Raw genomic sequence first — 20,564 nt, 5'->3', positions numbered from 1 at the left:
GCTGAGCATTACATTTCCTAGTAATGCAGAATGTTAACTGGGTCAAAACAAAAAACTCAGGGTATCCAGGAAAAAATATTTATTGAAAAACTATACAATAGAAGAGCCTCAGTTTTTGACGTTAGACCTCGTTAGTCATGGAGAGCACTCAAATGTGAGTCTAAAAATCAAGCCATCTTTGCAGGAACACAGCGTGCGAGGATCTCTGTGATGTACGTGTTATTTTTGCCAACGAGCTCCTGCTTCATCCTCCTGAGCTCCGCCTTCACCTCCTCTTCACTCATGGTGGCAGCAGGAAGTGCCTTCGCCTTCTCCAGGAAGTCCTGGATCAGGTTTTCTCCCACCTGAAGTACAGGCAGTACATCAGTTTCACTTACGTTTATGTACAATACAACGTAATTTACCACTGAGAGGGACAAATATTCACTAGAACTACCTCTGATACTTGATGCCATTGTCCTGCTTATTAATGACTTCAAATTTATTTAAAAGTGCTTTGCTGATTTTTTTGTTAACTTTTGTGCAGCAGTGGGAGGATGTCAACTCAACAGACCTATCTGATGGAAGTATATTTCTCTTTAGCTGCTAAATGCTCCAGTATGTTCATTTGATGTATTGGTAGTTAGAAAGAGCTGATTTATGCAACTTTTATTGTATGGAGTATTTTCCTATGGTATTAGCAGTTCAATACTCCTTCAACTCATGTAAACCACATACTCGGATGTGGAAAACACTGAAAAGGCAGAGCTGGAAATTAATTGTAGGGTTGGTGGTTTGATCTTCCATTGTTGAAATGAAAGACAGTGAACCCTGAACTGCTCCCAGTTTCCTCCAGCATAGTGACACCATTAACATCATCGTAACTAAACATGAATGCCGGTTAACAAGATTTGCACGATCATATGTCAGGATGACAGAAGGATGTTGAAAAACTGAGCCCTACTTGTTTGTCCGTCCGTCGTCTCTTGGCCTCAGGCTCTTCCTCCTGCTCGGACTTTTCCCCTGCAGGTTCCTGGAATTCCTCCAGCTCCTCCGCCTTCTCCTTCGCCATGGCAACCACCGATGGCGGGAAGCAAGCCAGTTCGGCAACGTGGATTCCAAAACTCTGGTCACACACACCTAAAAGCGCAGGAAGGGCCGGGTCAGTTTATGACCCTTTATGACACTGACTGAATGACTTTCATTCAGGCTTTAAGCATTTTGAGGAACAACTCCACACGATGTGCAGCAAGTCCAGCGACTGCTGAAGCTCGGACGATAAAACATGTTAAGAGGTGCTGGTGGGTGGACCTTGTTAGCTTGTGACAGCGCCTGGCTAGCTGTGTCTTTATGCTAAGCTAAGCATCAGCAATAACTAGCTGTAGCTTTATAATTTTTATAGATTAGTATCAATCCTCTCATTCAAAACTCAGCGAGAAAGCAAATGAGTGTATTTCCTCAACTGTCAACTGTCAAAACTATTAAAAATATCAGAGATTAATTGATTAACGTCTCATCAGTTACGAGGATTTGCTCCCTTTCTCTCCTTTATCTCACTACAAACACCCTTGAGTTTTTCCCCTACAGGTGAGCCAGACAATAGGCATGAGGAAATAAGATTCTGACATTTGACAGATTAAATTAACTTTGAAAGTAATTGGCAAAACCACAAACCTGGCATAAGCCCACTTCTTTGCCTCTACTACACTGTCTTACAATTCTTTTAAAACTTCACAGTAAGTGGTGAGAAGCTCCAGAGAGCAAACTGGATTCACCTAAAAAACAGTTTCCTAGTTCTTCCAGGAAAAAAACCACACTGAAAATGAAGGTTAAGCATCAGTAAACCCATGTGTGCTGTGTGCAGACCTGGTTTGACTCTGTACAGCATGGTGAGGGTGTTGTGGGAGGTCAGGGCTGTGACGTGCAGATTGTGGACGGAGGGCTGCTGTGCTGCCAGCGCCGTCAGCTCGTGGAAGTGGGTGGCAAACAGACAGAAGCAGCCGATTTTGGAGGCGATGTGTTCGCTGATGGCCCAGGCCAGACCGAAGCCGTCGTACGTGGAGGTGCCTCTGCCGAGCTCGTCGATTATGATGAGCGAGTTCTCTGTGGCCGAGCTGCAGGGAAGGATGACGAGGAAGGGCGAGTGAGTCGTCTTCTCTTAACGAAGCTGGCAACGAGCTTGTGTATATCTGTGTTCTTACCGCAGGATGGCAGCCGTCTCCAGCATCTCCGACATGAAGGTGGACACTCCTTTGACCTGACTGTCTCCTGCTCCCACCCTGGCCAGGACGCTGTCAGTCACGCTAAGCTCCGCCCTCTCACATGGCACAAAGCAGCCAATCTGAGCCATCAGAGCGATCACACCCACCTGCCGGATAAACGTCGACTTCCCGCCCATATTCGGTCCTGCAGACAAGGAGAGGGCAGAGTTCAATAAAGTGTATCATGGATGTAGTAAACCGCAATTGTTCTTTATAATTTGAAACAAAATCAAAAGCAAATGAAGTCACATATTCATCCTCCTTTTTACCTTCGATATTTTTACCTTACTAATTGCAAATGAATGTGTTTTGTAAGTGCGTCATCTCTTTACACCTGTTATGATATAGAAGCTCTTCTCTCCCTGCACGAAGGTGATGTCATTGGGTATGAAGGCGGTGTCCGCGTCCGTCTCCATGCAGGGATGCCTGGCCTGCTGCAGCTCCATACGCCTGCGGCCGTCCGCCAGCAGGCGCGGCCGAACGAACGGCACAGGAGCGGAGACGGACGCCACGGCGAAGCTGACCACTGCGTCCAGCTGCGCTATCACGTCGCTCAGCGTCTGGAGGGGATCCACGTAACCTAGTGGTTCAACAGTGTTCAACACTTCAAATGAATGATCTGTTCCGTGTTGGCGGCACAAGTTTACTGGTCTCTGTAGAAAATGTGCATTGAATCGATTACTAAAAAGTTCAGCTAAGAGTTAGGGTTATATTGCATGTAGTTAAGAGATCGTGAATCTGTCCGTCAAATCACTGCAATGCTGACGAGACACGGTGAGCAGCATGTGATGAGATTCCTCACCCGAGGCGATGTTGATGATCTCTTTGACGATGGCGTTCTGGGCCTCCTCATACTCCTCTCTGTTCTTGGTGTACTCCTCATTTAGAGAGCTCAGCTTACTGTAGACAGGGAAGCAAACAGACCATCAGCTGACAGGAAGGGCACGACTATCTGAGGCCGACATTACGCTTGTGACACATGGTGAAAAGGACCCGTTTGTGAAGCGCACGCCGTTCTTCTGAACATCCAGCGTGGTGAATTTCTTGTTGTTCCTCAGAGTCTTCTCCTCTTTGCAGGTGACTCTCAGGTAAAAACCCAGCATGGCGTTCGACTCCAGCTTCACCGTCTTACCGGCATCCAGACCTGAAGCACAAAGTCACGACGATGAGCTCAAACTGAAACTCAAAACCAGGTATGAAATTCAAATACTTAAAATATTTCCACTTTCTGCCATTCATCAGGGCCAGGTAAAGCTGGGTTTTCAAAAAAATAGCTTTTACAGTATATGGCACAGCAGTTGAGGCATCTCTTAAATAAATAGACAGTCTTGGTCTCTGTGCCTGTTACATATGTGTGTGTGTGTGTGTGTGTGTGTGTAATCACCCAGTTCTCTGGCTGCACTGTTCAGCACTGTCTGCATGCTCTTTTCCAGCGTGTCCATCTTCTCTCTAAGCTCAGTCAACACCGGATCAAACGACGCCTTCACCAGGAACTCGTGGTGCTCAATCTACGCGCAACACAGACACACACAAACTGTAGAATTAATAATATGTAAAATATAAATGCACAGAACAATATTCTTACATTGTACGTGTGTACAGAAATATTAAAAACAAAATACCTGGTTCATGTCCAGAGTTGTTTCAATCATCTCCTGATACTTGACGAAGTCAGTCTGCAGGTCTCTGAGGGGAGAGAGGAACACCGCCTCCAATAGGACCTCGTAGCTACCTACAACACACACACACAATAAATCAAAATATATAATATGCATGGAAGTTAAATGGATGCACTGTACTGTATGAATCCAGGCTATTAAAGCTATTAAATATACAAGTCCTATGTGCCAAGGCTGTAGTGTGTGTAGTGTAAATCAGGCACAACAGCGTCTCTAGCATCAGTGTTCAAGTGAACGTTGCAGGCGTTGTGCTAAATTATGGGGTGAAAGCACAACTAAAAGACTCATGGGAACGAACACAAGGCCGAATTATACAATGGCATTAAAAATAATTACTAATTGGATTACAGCAGCTGGAGACCATGTCAGGTGACACACCACAGCCAAGGTGTACCTCAGTGTACAGTACATACACACACCGTTATCAGAGGCAGCTCTGTGTGTACCTGAGTATCTCTCCATGGCTGTAATGAGGGCGGGGATGTGAGTCACGGCCTGGTAGACGCGGTAGCAGTCCTGCAGCGTTGCAGTGTGACGGTGGAACTTCTTGGACAGACGGTGAAGATCAGGAAACCGCCGCAGCAAGTCCTCCTGACAGGTCTGCCTGAGCTCAGAGTCGCACACGAAACTCTCCACCAGGTCCAGCCTACACACACACACACAAAAACATCAGGAGTGTCTTCAAAATATGTTCTATGAGTGCAGTGACTGTTTGTAGCAGATTTCATGACAATCCATCCAATAGTTGTCAGGCTTTTTTTTACAAGCAGACAAAATTAATTTGGTAACTTACTGTATTAATGTTAATCAATGACAGCTGACCTGCTGCCTGCAACATTTGTTATATTAAACAGCAAAAAAAGGGCTTTAAATGAGAAACTGCTGCCTGAATTTTTGTGCACTGCCAGTAAAAGTGGAGCTATAGTGGCTTTGTTACTTTAGAGCAGTGATTCTCAAAGCGGCTTGTGAGCCAGTGGCAGCTCTGACACATGGTGTAGCTCTTGAACGTGACATGAAATGCGTGCACTTTATCTTATCATCTGTGATCCATTGTAAATACTTCCACTTCCAACAGCTAGACAGTTGTTATCTCTCTCTCTCTTTCATTCTGCTACTGGGGAACCATTATGCTCACCTTAGATGTTTAACAAATAAATACATTTTTTTCATTGTGTGCATTTTTCCTGTGCTGCCAGTCGTATGCTGGCTCCCTCCCTGGCTGATCTGCTGGTGGACAAACAGTAAACAAAGAACTGGAATCTGATCGGCTTTATTCTGGCTGAAACCGTTCAATCAAGGTATTACTCTAGTGGTAGAAACATTTGATCGTGACAGTTCATTGCCATCAATGTATTACCTCTCCTCTATTTTGGTTATGTCCATCAGCGGTTGTTTGATCCACTGGCTAACCAGCCTCTGACCCTGCGGTGTGCGGCACTTGTTCAACAGTCCAGCCAAGGAGTGAGCTCCACTCGTGTCATCAGGCGATCCCTGGAAGAGGTTAAGAGCCCTCACGGCAGCGTTGTCCAGCCTCATGTACTGACCCAGGTCCAGGGGGGTCAGACTGAAGGAGTTAAAGTTGGACTCATCAGAGAGCAGTTCAAGGAAACGCACCACTGCAGCCAAGCACGACATAGCCACCTGTGAATGCAAGCACACATGCTCAAACTACAGACTGTACATAGAAGACATAGCCATCGTGGCATTTTGAAGCCTCAAGCTGAGCATTTTCAAAATCACCATCATGGTTAAATAATCGTTGCCATCTTGATTTTGGAGCCAGAAGTGACACAGGAGTTTTTTTTCCCCCACCTCTGACTGGTTATGTTTAGGCATGATTGATTGGTCAAGAGGTAGTCCCACCCTAACACATACTCTGCTTTATCGTCTATTTTCATGCTGTATTGAAAAATAATTCAATAGTGATTGCAACCATAAACTCAGTAGGAAAGCAGAGGTAATAAATCAAGTGAGAAGTGTGGTCGGTTTCTCAGAGATTTCTAGACAATCACACATATTTTTGAAGACAATGAAGTCGCCCCTGCTGGTCATTAGAAAGAATGCAGGTTTAAGGCACTTGCATTAGCATCTGTTTTCAGACCCAGAAGCTACGTCCACATCTTTTATACAGCCTAAAAATTCATATATTAAACTTTTCTACTACTAACCAACTATTATTCTGATGTTGTTTATGCAGACACTGAAGTTCTTGAATAATGAAGCTAACTCCCAACAGGGGCTGATTTCTTTATATTTCAAGATGCAGTCAATAATGGACCACTTCATCACACGCATGGCTGAGACGACTTAATACGAGAACATATAAGCAGTCAAATATACTGAGAAATTGTTTGTAGTATAAAGGCTATAAGGTTTCATAAAAAAAAATGTGTATATGAAGAATAAGGCCATCCTGTTCAGTATCCATGAAACTACACCTTAACAAGTTCTCAGGTGTATCTGATTTACAGCTTTTTGCTACTCTTATATAGAATCTGTACGATCACACTTCCTCCTTGGAGCAGACCTCAATATTGTTATTATGTCGTCCTTGATGGGATCTTGTGTGAGAAACGTAAAACTGTTGGGTTTCATACAAGTGAATCAGTCTTCATTGTTTATTGTTCACCTGCTTGTCCAGCTCAGGGAGAGTGTTACTCGCCACGGTCTCTCCTTTCTTGCCTCTCAGCAGCCGGTTTAGATCCTGGACCATGTCCTTGCTACTGAACTCTGCTCTCTTCCTGTCGGAGACCAGCATGCCGCCACGCTGAACCACCTGCGCAAACACACATCAAAATCTTCACGCATGTACTGAAACCACATCTCTGCCTTTGCTGTTAGTAGTGGAGAGAGAACTGTTAATACTAATATGAGTCAGTAATGTAATTGTCTTGTAATAGTTAACATGTGTCGTGTAAATTGACATTTGAATCAATGTGCAATAATTTATAGAATTATTTAAGAATCCTAGTCTGTAGAAGCAACATTCTACATTTAATAGAGCTGAAATTATTTGTATATCGATTGACTGGGTGACAGAAAATGAAGAACTATTCTAATAGTCAATCAGTAGCTTGAGTCACTTTTCCAGCATAAAATCCAGGGATTTATTGAGCATACAGTGGCACATTTCTTTCAGATGGAGCACAGGTGTTTGGGTCTTATCGTGTCATAACCCTGCCCCCCCACATACCTCGCGTAGTTTATTGCCGTCTGTGCTGCCTTCACCCTGGGCTAAGAGGCACTCTTTGGGGCTGATTTGGACAAGCAAGGACTCCAGGTTGGAGAAAATCTCGTTGTCTGGAAACTCACACACTCCCATCTTCCTCTGGGCTGCGTCCACATAGCCGACCCCAACCACACGCTGTCCATCGGCTCCTGTCGCAAACCGCACGGCTACAACTCCTGCGCAGCCCTCCGCTCCGGTGACACCACCAAACAGAATCTCCTCAAATTGAGTTAAGTTTCCTGGAGAGGCCTGAGAGTGGAGGAAGTGGGGAGAGACAGACAGCATCAGCATCATCATCATTATGATTATCATTTGGAGTCGTGTTTCTGGCCGCCTGCTGAATGTCCAATATTCACTCTCTTTTAGCTCTGATTTTGGTCTCTACCAGTTACGGATGCTTTAGTGGGGACAGTATACCATTGGCAAATTTTCAGATGTTACGATTTGATGTACATTGGGCACTGGGAAATAATAACATATAATAAAATAATAATGCACAATTCACTATTTTCTAAGAATTTATAGCAATAATAATAACAAAGTATTGACAAAATAATTGAAAAATAGTTTGTTGCATCTCTGTCTAAATGTATGAAGTGTTTTGTTTGATGTAATGTGTTGACCTTGCACTATTTTGTGAATTGTTTTTTGCTAAATATCATCTGGGAGGGCAATTAAATTTAATTAGTTGAACGTCATCATAGGACACCTCCTTGTGTCATCATTGATCATTTCCATTATGCCTCCTCTGTGTGGTTCAGTGGTTTGATAGCTAACTGGAGAGCAAAATGCAGGTGATGAAAAATATTGTTAATCACAAAGTAAAAGAACAACAAAGCAGCATCATTTGTGTAAAATCAGCAGCGGGCGTACTCCTGAATATCTGTGTTTGGCTACAACACCAGGGTCAGAGTGTGTTCGTGTAGCCAGAAGCATTTTCTTTATAGTGGTGCAACAACCTGTCGTTACATATGAAGGTGACAAACATAAGACACTATCAGAGATCAGGTGAGAGCTTCCTAATGGAGAAAGTTAACTGATCGAGAGTCAACACATACCTTGAACTCTATCTTCCAGTCGTGCTCCTTGCTGCTCTTGCTGTGGTTCTTGTACACTTCTACTCTGTACTGCCTCACCAGCAGCAAGTCCTTCACAAAGGCCTCAAAGTTCAGCTTGCTCAGGACCACACTCTCCAGCTTCCGACTCCCTGTGGACCAAAACGCTCACATTAATATTAGAAACAACTAGTGCGCCTACATTTTCCTGCAAAGCTCCCTGTGATGCAACATGCAGCACCCTGCAGGGCTGAAGCTAAAGGACGCATTAGTCTATCTGTGAACCACCAGTTAGCAAGCGTCAGCTAGCGACTTAGTAAGCCAAACACACACTAGCCTACCTGAGCCCAAATGCTTGATGACCCCATTCGTCTTGAAAACCTCCTTCGCCGCGAATATGGCGTCTTTTCCGTGAACGGTGTAGTAGTCGTTACGGTCAAACACCCTAAAAGTAGTGTCCGGTTTCTCCGGCATGGAGAAAATGAAGTTCAGAAAGCCATGCTCGGCTGCACTGTCCATAGACAGGTTCTGTTTCGGCTGCACCGCCATGCTGGAAACTCCCGCCACCGCTGAGGCCAAACAGGAAGTGACGTTCTGTTTCCGGTCAAGGTTGTATTATAACTCATTTAATACAGGCATGGATCATGTTCAAGGATGATATTGTTGTTTTTTATTCTTGCGGCCGCTGCTGTTGGTGTTGTTATTCCTCTTCTTCTTCTTCTTCTTCTCCTTCTTCTTCTTCTTCGTGTTTATTGGGTGGATACAACACTACACTACTACTACAGGCTGTAACAGAGATTGCACAACGCACATTAAATTAAATCATCATTAAATTACTCTAAATGATCTACATTAACAAAACAATATAAATACAAACAATCTTTTCTTCCCTTTCATAGGGAGCTTTTTGTCTTGGAAGTTTAGCGCAAAAATAAAAATAAAAATAAATAAGAGAAAAGAAAAGAATTTGATTCGTACAAGTTATCTGAAAACTGTGTCTTTAAAAACTGCCCTTTGATTGGCTCTAGTGGTGCCTTACAGACATTGTTGCAAAAACACTCAAAGGGCCTAATTTTGCAGTAGGGACAAATTTTCTGCATCGAGTACTTTTACTTTTAATAGTTTGAGTACATTGTGTATACTTAGTACCATTACGTTACTCGCTTTACATTACTTAGTATGCAGTACCATTTTCAATTGAGGATGGGGTATTTTTACTATGTGGTAAAGGTACTTTTACTTCAGTAAAGAATTTGAGAACTTCCCCTTCCACTGTGACCAAGAAATACACAAACTGAAACATTAAATGATCAAATCTGATTACATCAATTAATGTTACTAACTGCTAATTGACTAGAAGTTATTGTTACTAACTTACTAACAGTATGCATTGCATTAATTGTAGTCAGTTGATTTTAAAGGATCTGTTTTGCTAAACCCCATATGATCATTGATCCCTGATTAGTTGGGCCACCACAGACTACATTAATATTGCATGGATTGGATGAATAGCAGCAGGAAAACAAATATGTGTAACTTGGTACAAAAGAAGAAGAGGAAGGAAAACAAGAGAGAGCTTACATAGACACGTAAACATACATGGAAAGGAAAAGCAAATGTGTACGTGTGAAGAAAGGTATGCTGTTGATGTTACTTTGTCATGCAGGCAAATGCAGTGTTTTATATTTACAAGACTACTTAAGGAAACCAAACTGTTTTGTTCTGATGATTGAAGGGTAAAAAGTGATTATTACAGGCTTACATGTGAGACTATGTGACACATCTGCTTTCACAGTTTTACATCCTTTTTCCAGGAGCAAATGCAGAGTTGAAGATTCCTTGAAATCGAATAATGAATGTGTAATCAGGTGCAGCCCATGAGGTTCAAACTGTGTTCAACAAGAGATCACACTTTCTTTGTCCATCATCAACTAACCAAATGTTTATTTGTGCACAAATCGTGTAAGTATTGTAAATCTTTATTTGCCACAGAGCTGATTTTCTGTGATAACCAAAAACCCAATGGAGAAAATGACACTCTACATACAGTAAGTTAACATTGTGGTTGTAGGTCTTAAACTTAAATGAATCCCAACTGACGTTGAAGAATTAAGTATCAGGGGGTTGTGACCTTCCTTTCACACCTATTCATGAACTGTAATTACCATGAAAATCACACACCACATGCAGGAGGACAGTAAATCTGAGCCATGAGGTTAAAGAGCTTAGCTTGCAATTAGCCTGGTGGCACAATTATCCTTGTTTGCTGTTAGAGATCATGTACTAATGTTAAAGGGAGATTTTGTGCCACATTTTTTATTGTTGAGTCTTCTTTTTGGCACAGAGGAGTTGGAAGTTGGGAGTCAGAAGTTTGTGCAAAATGCATCACGGTAAATGTCGGCAGAGCTTCATAAAAAGGATATTTTAGCTTTCTCAGGAAATATAGCATTTGCTGAGGTATTTATTACTCCAGTTATCATCTACATTAATTGGACATCCACATAGAAAGTGGAAAAGTTTGATTTAATGACTGATGAATTCAATGGTTGCAACGTTGAATAAGTTTGCACAAAGACTTTTACACTTACGTTACCGCTTTTACCCAAAATTATGATATCTTTTTAGTCATGCTAGTGTTTGGCTTTATGGATGGCAATGCTTCCTTGATAGTCCACCACTTTGGTCCAAACTGAAATATCTCAACGGCTGGATGGATTGCCATAAGATATTGTAAATACATTCACGGCCCCCAGATCCTCTGCATTTTCCACTAGTGCCACCAGCAGGTTGACATTTGTGGCTCACAGTGAAATATCTCATCAACTACTGGATTGATTGCTACAGATATTCAGGCCCCCCAGAGGATACATTCTGGCTACTTTGGGGATTCCCTGACTTTGCATTATCAAATCCTCCACATTAGAAAACAAAATATGTTTGTCAGAATGACAAATGATTGAAATGTTTTCTGTTCTGGTGCTACTATTTGCCAAACAACATCTGTATGTTCTAAAATCACTATAACTCACTGCTGTGAAATATCCATCCATCCGTCCATCCATTACCTATACCGCTTATCCATCAGGGGGAGCTGGAGCCAATCCCAGCTGACTTTGGGCGAGAGGCGGGGTACACTGTAGTTTGGGTTTGCTAGTTGCAGTGCCATCCTGACAGATAGTCCAATAGTTTCAAACTAATTTACACCTTGATTCATGTTACCTGAAAGACTCTCGATGGCTTTAAAATGAGGTTTTAAATGATGGCGAGTGACCACCTGCCACTTTTTATTTTCCTTGCAGATATCAAGATAAAACAGTCGTTATTCAATATGTGCACAGATAATACACACAAGCAGCACAGCAGGGAATTGCAGGTAACATCACTGGTACTAAATGTGTTCTTTTAGACTCGTAGCCCGTGAATACACTGAAGGATTTATATCTTCCTCTGATTGTCTGACTCGTGCAATAAAGGGACATTACGTGAAATATAACGGAAATAAAGGTGATTACAGCCCTTAACACAAAGTGTCATTACTCCGGAGTAACCTTTTATACTAATGGTGCACCAGCACAGTGCGATCCAATGCATATATGTAGGCACTGAGGATTGACTGAGGCACTGAGTTATTTTCAACAACTGAGAGCTTATTATCATCATATCATTGGCAGACACACTAATAATCCTTTCATGGAAGATGGAGAGATGGAATTAATGTGATGTGATTGGAAAAAATCAACATGTTGAATGGACAATATAATTTACAATATAATAACATCTACTGCAGATTTGATATTGTACCCACATAGCTATATAACACTTCTCACATACTTTGGCTTTGGGTATATTGGATTTACACTTTCCCATCTGATCACTTAGGTTAACCCATTGACATTTTTGGCATTGTGTGAGCTTATTATCTTTATATTCCTGATACTTACAGCCAGGCTAGTGAACTTACAGTTCAATATATACATAATAAGCGTAGCTGTGTAAAAATCACATCTGAGCTTCACGTGAAATCATGAGCCCGTCGAGCATTGTCAGTGAGGTTCTGCGAGTAAAATCGCGTCAAGTGATGAGAAGCAGATCATTCGCATCTCCTGAGTCCTTCAGGGAGGAGGGAGGGGGTGCGGTCGATGTCATTTGACCACCCTGACGAAACTAAATGATTTGACGTAGGCGGCATTTTAACGAATGGGAGACTGATGCGCACCGGGTCTAGGCTTTATAAACTCGCCGGGCACCGGTCCTGCCAGACCAGCCGGGTTACTGAAATCCAAGAGTTCCTCTCGTCTTTCCCTCCTTCAAGAGACAGAAGTAACGCACCGACATGAACGGACACTGCAACGTGAAGATGAGCGATGCCATGGAGGACATCCCCTTCAACAACGGCTTCGGCGACCTCATTATAGACAACAAGAAGTCCGCCGCGCACCGCAAGCACGAGTCGTCCCGCAAGGAGGCCGAGGACAAGTCCCGCTTACCTGCGCTGGAGGCCGCCTACACCAGCATCCTCCGGGAGCTCGGGGAGGACACGGACCGGCAGGGGCTGCTGCGCACGCCGCTGCGCGCCGCCAAGGCCATGCAGTTCCTCACCAAGGGCTACCACGAGACCATCGACGGTGAGTTATACTCCCCAGGACATTAATGAGACCCCTGCTCTGTGATGCGTTTGTGGTGGTGAAATGAAACTGTAAGATTTCTAATATTTTTAGGTGCCAGACTATAATTAGATTTATATATTTGTTAGATTACAACAACTGCTGTGGGACAAAACAAGGCATGTCTTCTTGGTGGACATAACTTTTTTTTTTTTTCATTTTGTAAAATTTTCCAAATGCATCATGGTATCATAAGTAGATTTTTTTTAAAGTGCATGCATGTGTGTTTTTTGTCCCTAGATATCTTAAACAATGCCATATTTGACGAGGACCACGATGAGATGGTGATTGTGAAGGACATAGATATGTTTTCGCTGTGTGAACATCACCTGGTGCCCTTTTTTGGCAAGGTAAGTCGAGGTTGTATTTCTTGGTTGGAAGCAAATATAAAACCCGACCTCAAATTTATGCAGGCGTGTGCATGTGGATGTCACTGTCCTCTGGTTCTGCTTGTGAGCTGGTCAAATTTCTATTATTTACTATCCTTTGCTCTGATTATGTGACCTCTGCGCTCACTGGCTGTCATCCCTCTCCAGGTTCATATTGGGTACATTCCCAACAAAAAAGTGGTGGGACTGAGCAAGCTAGCAAGGTAACACAACACACACACACTCACACTCACACCAACACTCTGCTGTCACTGTGGCTGTATGTTTCTAGTGTTAGTGCCGGGTGGCTGCGTTCTTCTGTTATCTCAGTGCATTGACCTGGAGGCTTAAGTCTAAGCCCAGCCGCCATCATCTAGTCCCCTCATCAAGCACACTCACAGACACAAATCTAAACTCTATCCACTCTCGAGCCATGAGAAAATCCCTTTGGACCTGTGGGAATCAGCAGTTATTATCACAGCCTCTCTGTCTGTCTCCTCTCCCTTTCCTAAAATATCCCACCATCTCTGAACATACAAACCCAGAACAACAGTAGCGGAGTCACTGGGTTTTCAGACAAACTCACTGTTGTTGAATCTTGCACAACAGATTCATAGAGTGCTATACAGTGAATCATTCACAGATGAAGGGTCTGTACAATCGGATGGCCAGAGCAGAGGCCAGGGGTCACGGACTGATGCCAGTCTGTGTTTATCAAAAGATTAATCATTATTGCCCCTGATCAGTCCTCTCCCCTTTGCTTGTGCTCTCGTTTCTGCAGGATTGTGGAGATCTTCAGTCGGAGACTTCAAGGTAAAACGATCAAAGAAATTTTGCAATATCAATTAGGCTTTGCACATAGTCACAGGACTTTTCTTCTAATGTACCAAAGAATTTGAATGCAATCTGGTTTACATATGTCATATTGTTTTGTTTCTTTCAGTTCAAGAGCGTCTGACCAAGCAGATTGCCATGGGAATATCAGAGGCTCTGCAGCCGAAAGGAGTAGCTGTGGTTATTGAAGCAGCGTAAGCATCAAACACACAGACACACAGAGACACACACTCAAATGCTGCAGCTGCAAATGTGAGATATGTGTTTGCATCTGTGTGTTTGCAGGCACATGTGCATGGTCATGCGTGGCGTCCAGAAGATGAACAGCCGCACAGTGACGAGCACCATGCTGGGAGTTTACCTGGAGGACCCCAAAACCCGCGAGGAGTTCCTGACTCTCTCAGTTCACGCCTAACAGATGCCACACACCGTTTATCTCCAGCCTCTGTGTACAGTAGCACATGGAAAGTTCTAGATTAACAGTGGATCCACATTTGACTTTAACGAAACACACAAACCAATAGCATGAAAAGCTGCTGTTTGATGCAGGATCCAGGACAGCTCTGGAGTTCACCTCAATACACTAAAGCCTCATAAATTACAGTACTGCTGCACAAATCCATCATTGGAAATCACTGTGAACATACTAGGAAATATAAGACTTACATTCTTGGTGCCTTGGTAGATATTTTACAGTCTTACATGGCAATACTGTTGTTATAGAGTACGAATCCTGAGTGCAATGTTTTAATGTAACAATTCTTAAAATTTCCACTTTTTTTGATGGGAATGTTGTTGGTGCTTTTGCAGTGGGGTACTCTTGCACCTTTTCCTTGCTTTATTATTGTATTTGGAATCCACTGATTTGAATGATTTAAGAAACTCCGTGACATTTCTAAAAACATTTATAGTCTTTGTAATATATGACATTTTTAAGATATAAATGTAATTATTATATCTATCTATAGTTGAAAGAGTTGAATAAATGTACCGAAGACTTTTATGGTTCTGTTTGTGACCACTGTAGCATGTATTTTGATTTTTGCTGAATAAAATGATCTTGAATGATAAAACATTACTAAAGCTGTCAACCTTATTTTGTGTACGTCAATAAGAGATAAAAGGCGAGCCAAAGTTTAATTGTGTTTGTTTCATTAAGGCCAGACATCGGCTGTGTCTCTTTTTCATACTACATATTAATTGTAATAGATTTTGAGTATGTGGTATGTTCACACTGGAGAAGTGATAAGATTATGAATTGCTTAACAAGACGAAGAGTCTACAGCCCTGCAAGTGAGGCTATACTAAAAAGTAATAAACACAAAACACAGCATTACACCTGATTGTAATGAACGAAAAGTACTGGACAAATTTAAATATCAACCTGATGATGATGCTGGAGGAAAAGTTAGAGGATCACTAAAAGTCATTAGGGTATATCATCTGTGCACTGTGAATGTCTGTATCAAATTTTGCTCCAAACCATCTAGTAGATTTTGAGACAAGAGTGAAAATGCTGACCTGCTGGTGGTGCGTCGGGAGTTCATCAGTTTGTAGGATTCATCCTCTGGCGATCATGACCGTCGATAGTTCATGGCGATGAATCTACGTATGAGTCTTCGAGAGGTTTCAGTAGATTGACTTCTTGAACGCAAACTACAGAGAACACAGTGAACACAATATACAGTACCTTGCATATACTACTATGGACTTGGGACACAGACTTTAAGTTGCTCCTCAGCATTATTTTGCATCAGTGTTGAACATCATCCACATGACATGAGCACTGAATGCACTATGGTTGGCTGTCTAACAGGTATAAAATGGATATTATTCTGATGTCCCTGAATGCACCACAACACATAATAACAGGAGCAAAGGGGCAGTGATAGAACAAGCAAACCAGGGGATCCAGACGTATATAACCAGTTACAGACAGTTAATAATTTTAGTCTGCTCAACTGGCTCGAACGTCTGACTCATTTGCTACATCCTTTGTGCTTCGGTGCAACAGCATAAATCAATAGTGAGACATTAAAGCGAGTGTGCGCACGTGTGGTTGAAGGCCTGAGGGAGCGCAAGGCCTTTAAATATCAAAAGAGGAGACTCACAACCTGTGAACTATAACCTCTATCTGTGACAGCCCACTTAACTGCGCAGTATGCCGTTTCCAAATGTGATTATATAAGAGTAAACCAATTATTACAGGCACACAGGACAAATGTGGGCATGATGTGCGTAAGAGGCTAAAACTGTATCCATTATGGCTCCAGGCAGTAGTATGAAATAATCCTGTCAAGTGTACTTGTATAGAATGTTTTATTTCACTCAAATATACAACACTTGATAAATCACATACAGAAATCAAATATTTTAAAAAGCAAAGAATACAAGTCTAGGTATTGAATTTAAAATATACAGAAGAAAACCTAGAAGCCTCACTTGAGAAGCAGGTGATAACTGGTGGTGTATTTGGAGGCAGCTGCTCCCCACTGTATGGCCACTGTTATAATGTCAGCAGCATTATTAGATCTACTTTATGCCTCCGCCAAACCTCTCTCTGTCATGTAGGTGGGGATAACAGGAAAAACCTATAGCATTGTGGGAAAGTACTGGAACATGTGACAAGATGACAAATATGCACATCAGGGTCATCCTCACACCAGTTCTTCACTTGTAGAACTGTTCTCCGATCAGCGCGCCGTCACACAGACGTCTGTTTGTAGTTCTTGGTGTCCAAAACTTTTTTTCCGCACATTGCGCAGATTCCTGGGGAGACGAGAGAGAGAGAGAGAGAGAGAGAGAGAGAGAGAGAGAGAGAGAGAGAGAGAGAGAGAGAGAGAGCAATGTCAGGAGCAGGTACTGCACCTCTTGTATTGTGTAGCATGTAAACAACAATATGCTTCTTGGTCTCAGATCAGGCAGGAAACCATTCGTTTATATCCATTTCTGGACAGTATGAGAAAAAACAATCATATTCTTCAAAAGTGCTTAAGTAGTGTGTATTCTTTTTGTCAATGTTAAACCTGCAATAACTGATTTTTTGATCACTTGTGCAGTGGGAATAAGCTGTGAACACAAGATTGACCGATATGTCAATAGCTTGTAAAGTCATTATGGTGAATGTGTTCGCAAATCCAACAGATGCATTCATTGTCTGCCTTTTGCTTGCTGGCAGGTAGCGTACAGGTTTTAAACTCAACACAGCTGTCTGGTAGGGCTGAAACAACACTGATGATGGAAAAAACAATGAGTTAAAAAACCCTATAAAGCTCTGGGAGGTTTGTCACTACAAGCTTGTCACATACAATTAGCAATGGGATCCATTCATATAAACAAACTAATTCATAGCGGCTTTAAATGTTAACTGCAGATTGATATTAAAAGTCTACACTTAATTCTACAATTATGAAAAAATCATGCAGACCAAATATTCACTGTAGTAAATGGTGCCACAAGCATTTTGCCAACAGCTCTTTAACTCACTTCACATTTACTTAATATTATGTTATGTACTTTATTTACTTTGTAGTGTCATTCTCTTTCCACTTTATAACTCTATGACTGCTACGTCATGGTGTAACAGCCTGTGTCCACATGGCATTTTTGAGGAGCCCCCATAAACATAAAATATTTATTCACAATAAATGTTAATGTTGTTTTTCTTTAATGAAGCTAAAAATAAGACAGCATTTTACCCTATCTTCTCTCATAGCGTGCCTCTGAACATGTGCGCATGAGTTCACCCTCCCCCCTGCTCTTTGATCTTTAAAAGTGACAGCTTGTGTGTAACTTTATCACAATTTATGAAAACTTCAGTGCAGCGTACTTTCAGTTTCATTAAAATGTCAAGAGCATATTGTTGTAATGCCTTGAATATTTTGTTGCATGGGTTCTGATTATCTGTGCATGATTAAACTTGATGCCTTCAATGTAGAAATGAATGGGCTATATGTTGTTGTTTTTAGTATGCCACACATTGGGGGCATGTCAGCCTGGCCCGGATGTAGAAGGGAGTGCATGGCCTAAAAATGTTCCACAACTGCTAAAGAAAGAAATGGAAACCAAGCCTGCAAATTAGAAACATCACATTCAGAAACACAGCTACACGGTTTGCAAAATGATCTACTGTGAAATAAATACACACAAACAGTGGGAATGGTAATGGACCCATCATGCACTGCACTTGGACCTGCACTTGTTTATACAGTTGAGTGTGTGCCCACTGTAGCTGTATTTGACCTGACTTTCTGTAGCTAGACTGTCTGCTTCAAGGTTCATCAAGATGTGCTATTTGAGATTATTTGCATTTCATCATTCGCTTTTCAAAGAAGACACTGTAGTGTGCTGGTGCCAGCAAACGCACCACATTCAAACAAACGTATAAAAAATAAAATAGTAACTTAGCCTCTTGCTTCTGTCTGAAAATGCTCTGCTTTATTTATGCACGACTTAGTTGTGCTCATTGATGTTTAAGAGTTAGTTAATATAAAAAACACATTTTCTTGCTTTCTCGCTCTAGTGATATCTAACAATACAGGTAATGTGGCTTCATTAACATTTCTTTGGGTCACCTTTACTCTGGATAATCCACAGATCTCCCTGTAAAGTGTTTTCATCTGGACTACTTTTGTGAGGTGTGTGGACTTCACAGGTTAACCAGGACATTGGTCAGGTTTTGAGATATGTGTCTCTGAGATTTCAAACAACCCCGAAACTATTCAAGCCACTTCATACAGGAGGAGTTAAGTGAGTAGTAGTTAAATGAGACATGGAGTCCAAAGGAAGCTCTCTAGCAGTACATGAAACATCAGGATTTCGGCTCAGTGTGGAGTCCAGTGTAACTTTATACCTTTCTTGTATGCGCAGCCCTGACAGTAATGTGATCCAGACTGATGAACTGAGCTCTTGCAGATCCTGCAGGTAGCGAAGCCCGTCTTGCTGTAGGGGTCGAACCTGAGAGAAGCACACAGTACAGATCAGATAAGTATAGATGCACCAATACTACTTTCGTTTGATCTCTTACAGACAACAACATAGACAATAAAAGCCGGATTTAGTGAGCTACTCACCTGGCTTTCTTAGAGGTCAGCATCTTGTTTTCATTTAGCTTACGCCCACCACCCTCTGAGTGAAGGAAGCAGAAGGAACTCCATTTAAACATCACCTTCAAATTTAATCAAACCAATTTTGATTTAATCAAAAAAGTGTGGGGTTAATTTGCTGATTTATATCATTAGAAATGTAACTATCTTAAAAAAATATCTCAAGAAAACTACACAAGTTGTTTGAAGTCATCAGCCTGGGAACCTGAAATGGGCATATGCTGCTATTTACTGACCATTTATAGAAAACAAACCTATGAAGTCAATGAAAAACTAATCAGCAAATTAGCTATTAGTTAATGGAGGTAAGTGGGAGCTTAAGTACGCTGAGTTCAAACTGAAGGCCTTTACCTTAGTAGATGTATACAAATATATGAGTAAACAACTTAAATATAAATATGTCAGTAGTACTTTTAAGAGTTGTGTACATACATGTCACGAAGTTAGTGTATCCAATTGACTGCACATACTTGTGTATATAAATACGGAACTCTTGATTAAAAAATAAGGAGTATATTTGTGGACATGCTGATTAAAGACTATTTTACAGGAGGCAGCAAGAGTTTGACAAGTAAAAACACAATGTTCACATTCTTATGAATTTATACAATAAATATTTTCTATTCAAGCCCAACACTAATCACAATAGAGAGCACATTCAAAGTGGCCTTGAAAGAAGGTTTTCCAGTCAATTGTAGTGTGATTTATGTGATGAATAAGAGCTTGTAATATGTAGGTAGGCCACTGCGCCAGTGGTAAAGCGTCGCTATAAATGACATTTTTACTGAGTCTGTGTCCTCAGCTCACCTGTTGTATTCCGCGCTCCATCCTTCCAGGTGTCCGGTGTGATAACTTTACCAAGTTTCTTCTCGCCTGAAATAATAAACAACATAAATAAGAAGAGAAAGTAACATAAGTATACCAGAAATAAATCAATGCGACGACGACACTAATGACAACAGCTAATGTTAGCTTCCAAATAATTTCCGCTAACAGCAAACAATTAACGTTAGATTTGAAGATAGAAAGCATATGAACAGTGTGACACGTACACTTTTCACAGACCATCTTTCCTCTATGTTTGTTTAAATATTTGCCGTTTAACAGTCGGTTAAAATAAGATATAAATTGTTAGCTAGATCTTAGCTTGCTCGGGGAATGTTTGTAAACTTCCGGTCCCTGCTTCCGCTTTCTCACACAGCATAACGGATTGATTGGTCAAAACCGAGACAATCTCAAATGTCATTGGCTGATACGACCGTCCGTCACAGAAGGTCCCGGTAAAACTTCACAGACCGTCTGTGATTGGTTAGAGGATTCGTTTGACGTCTGTGAAGATGCCTACAAAATAAAACTTCCTGTTTGCTGCAGACTTGTAATTCTTCAAAAT

At 41.7% G+C, this 20,564-nt stretch overlaps 3 protein-coding genes across 3 annotated transcripts; 1 reads left to right on the top strand and 2 right to left on the bottom strand.

The window, feature by feature from the left end:
- Positions 1-98: 98 nt before the first annotated feature.
- Positions 99-8,771, bottom strand: msh2 (mutS homolog 2 (E. coli)). The gene is made up of 15 exons (XM_070851478.1): positions 8,545-8,771; positions 8,207-8,355; positions 7,113-7,397; positions 6,549-6,695; positions 5,277-5,560; positions 4,366-4,565; positions 3,863-3,972; positions 3,625-3,748; positions 3,234-3,384; positions 3,043-3,140; positions 2,575-2,820; positions 2,181-2,385; positions 1,846-2,093; positions 944-1,119; positions 99-344 (listed from the first exon to the last, which is right to left on the bottom strand). The coding sequence occupies exons 1-15, from the start codon at positions 8,750-8,752 to the stop codon at positions 168-170; spliced, it is 2,808 nt and encodes a 935-aa protein (XP_070707579.1). The 5' UTR covers positions 8,753-8,771; the 3' UTR covers positions 99-167.
- A 3,765-nt stretch (positions 8,772-12,536) lies between these two features.
- gch2 (GTP cyclohydrolase 2) lies at positions 12,537-14,484 on the top strand. The gene is made up of 6 exons (XM_070852242.1): positions 12,537-12,828; positions 13,108-13,217; positions 13,404-13,459; positions 14,017-14,048; positions 14,179-14,263; positions 14,355-14,484. Exons 1-6 carry the CDS (start codon positions 12,537-12,539, stop codon positions 14,482-14,484), a joined length of 705 nt encoding a protein of 234 aa, XP_070708343.1.
- Positions 14,485-16,371: 1,887 nt separating this feature from the next.
- Positions 16,372-20,355, bottom strand: cript (cysteine-rich PDZ-binding protein). Its single transcript, XM_070851961.1, has 5 exons — positions 20,227-20,355; positions 19,982-20,047; positions 19,142-19,196; positions 18,922-19,025; positions 16,372-16,838 (listed from the first exon to the last, which is right to left on the bottom strand). Exons 1-5 carry the CDS (start codon positions 20,240-20,242, stop codon positions 16,774-16,776), a joined length of 306 nt encoding a protein of 101 aa, XP_070708062.1. The 5' UTR covers positions 20,243-20,355; the 3' UTR covers positions 16,372-16,773.
- Between the last annotated feature and the right edge of the window lie 209 nt (positions 20,356-20,564).

The sequence above is a fragment of the Pempheris klunzingeri genome, chromosome 20, assembly GCF_042242105.1.
Source record: "Pempheris klunzingeri isolate RE-2024b chromosome 20, fPemKlu1.hap1, whole genome shotgun sequence".
Taxonomy (NCBI): domain Eukaryota; kingdom Metazoa; phylum Chordata; class Actinopteri; order Acropomatiformes; family Pempheridae; genus Pempheris; species Pempheris klunzingeri.
This window is presented reverse-complemented; position numbering and strand designations above follow the sequence as displayed.

Excerpts from the sequence above, each read along its gene's own strand:
- msh2 (XM_070851478.1), bottom strand. The coding sequence starts at position 8,752 with ATGGCGGTGCAGCCGAAACAGAACCTGTCTATGGACAGTGCAGCCGAG. Across the intron at positions 7,398-8,206 it reads ACTGGAAGATAGAGTTCAAG|GCCTCTCCAGGAAACTTAAC; the intron begins GTATGTGTTGAC and ends CTCCACTCTCAG. Across the intron at positions 2,386-2,574 it reads GAGCTTCTATATCATAACAG|GACCGAATATGGGCGGGAAG; the intron begins GTGTAAAGAGAT and ends CCTTGTCTGCAG.
- cript (XM_070851961.1), bottom strand. Across the intron at positions 19,197-19,981 it reads TGGAGCGCGGAATACAACAG|AGGGTGGTGGGCGTAAGCTA; the intron begins GTGAGCTGAGGA and ends TCCTTCACTCAG. Across the intron at positions 16,839-18,921 it reads GGGCTGCGCATACAAGAAAG|GAATCTGCGCAATGTGCGGA; the intron begins GTATAAAGTTAC and ends TCGTCTCCCCAG.
- gch2 (XM_070852242.1), top strand. The coding sequence starts at position 12,537 with ATGAACGGACACTGCAACGTGAAGATGAGCGATGCCATGGAGGACATC. Across the intron at positions 12,829-13,107 it reads CTACCACGAGACCATCGACG|ATATCTTAAACAATGCCATA; the intron begins GTGAGTTATACT and ends TTTTGTCCCTAG. Across the intron at positions 13,218-13,403 it reads TGGTGCCCTTTTTTGGCAAG|GTTCATATTGGGTACATTCC; the intron begins GTAAGTCGAGGT and ends ATCCCTCTCCAG.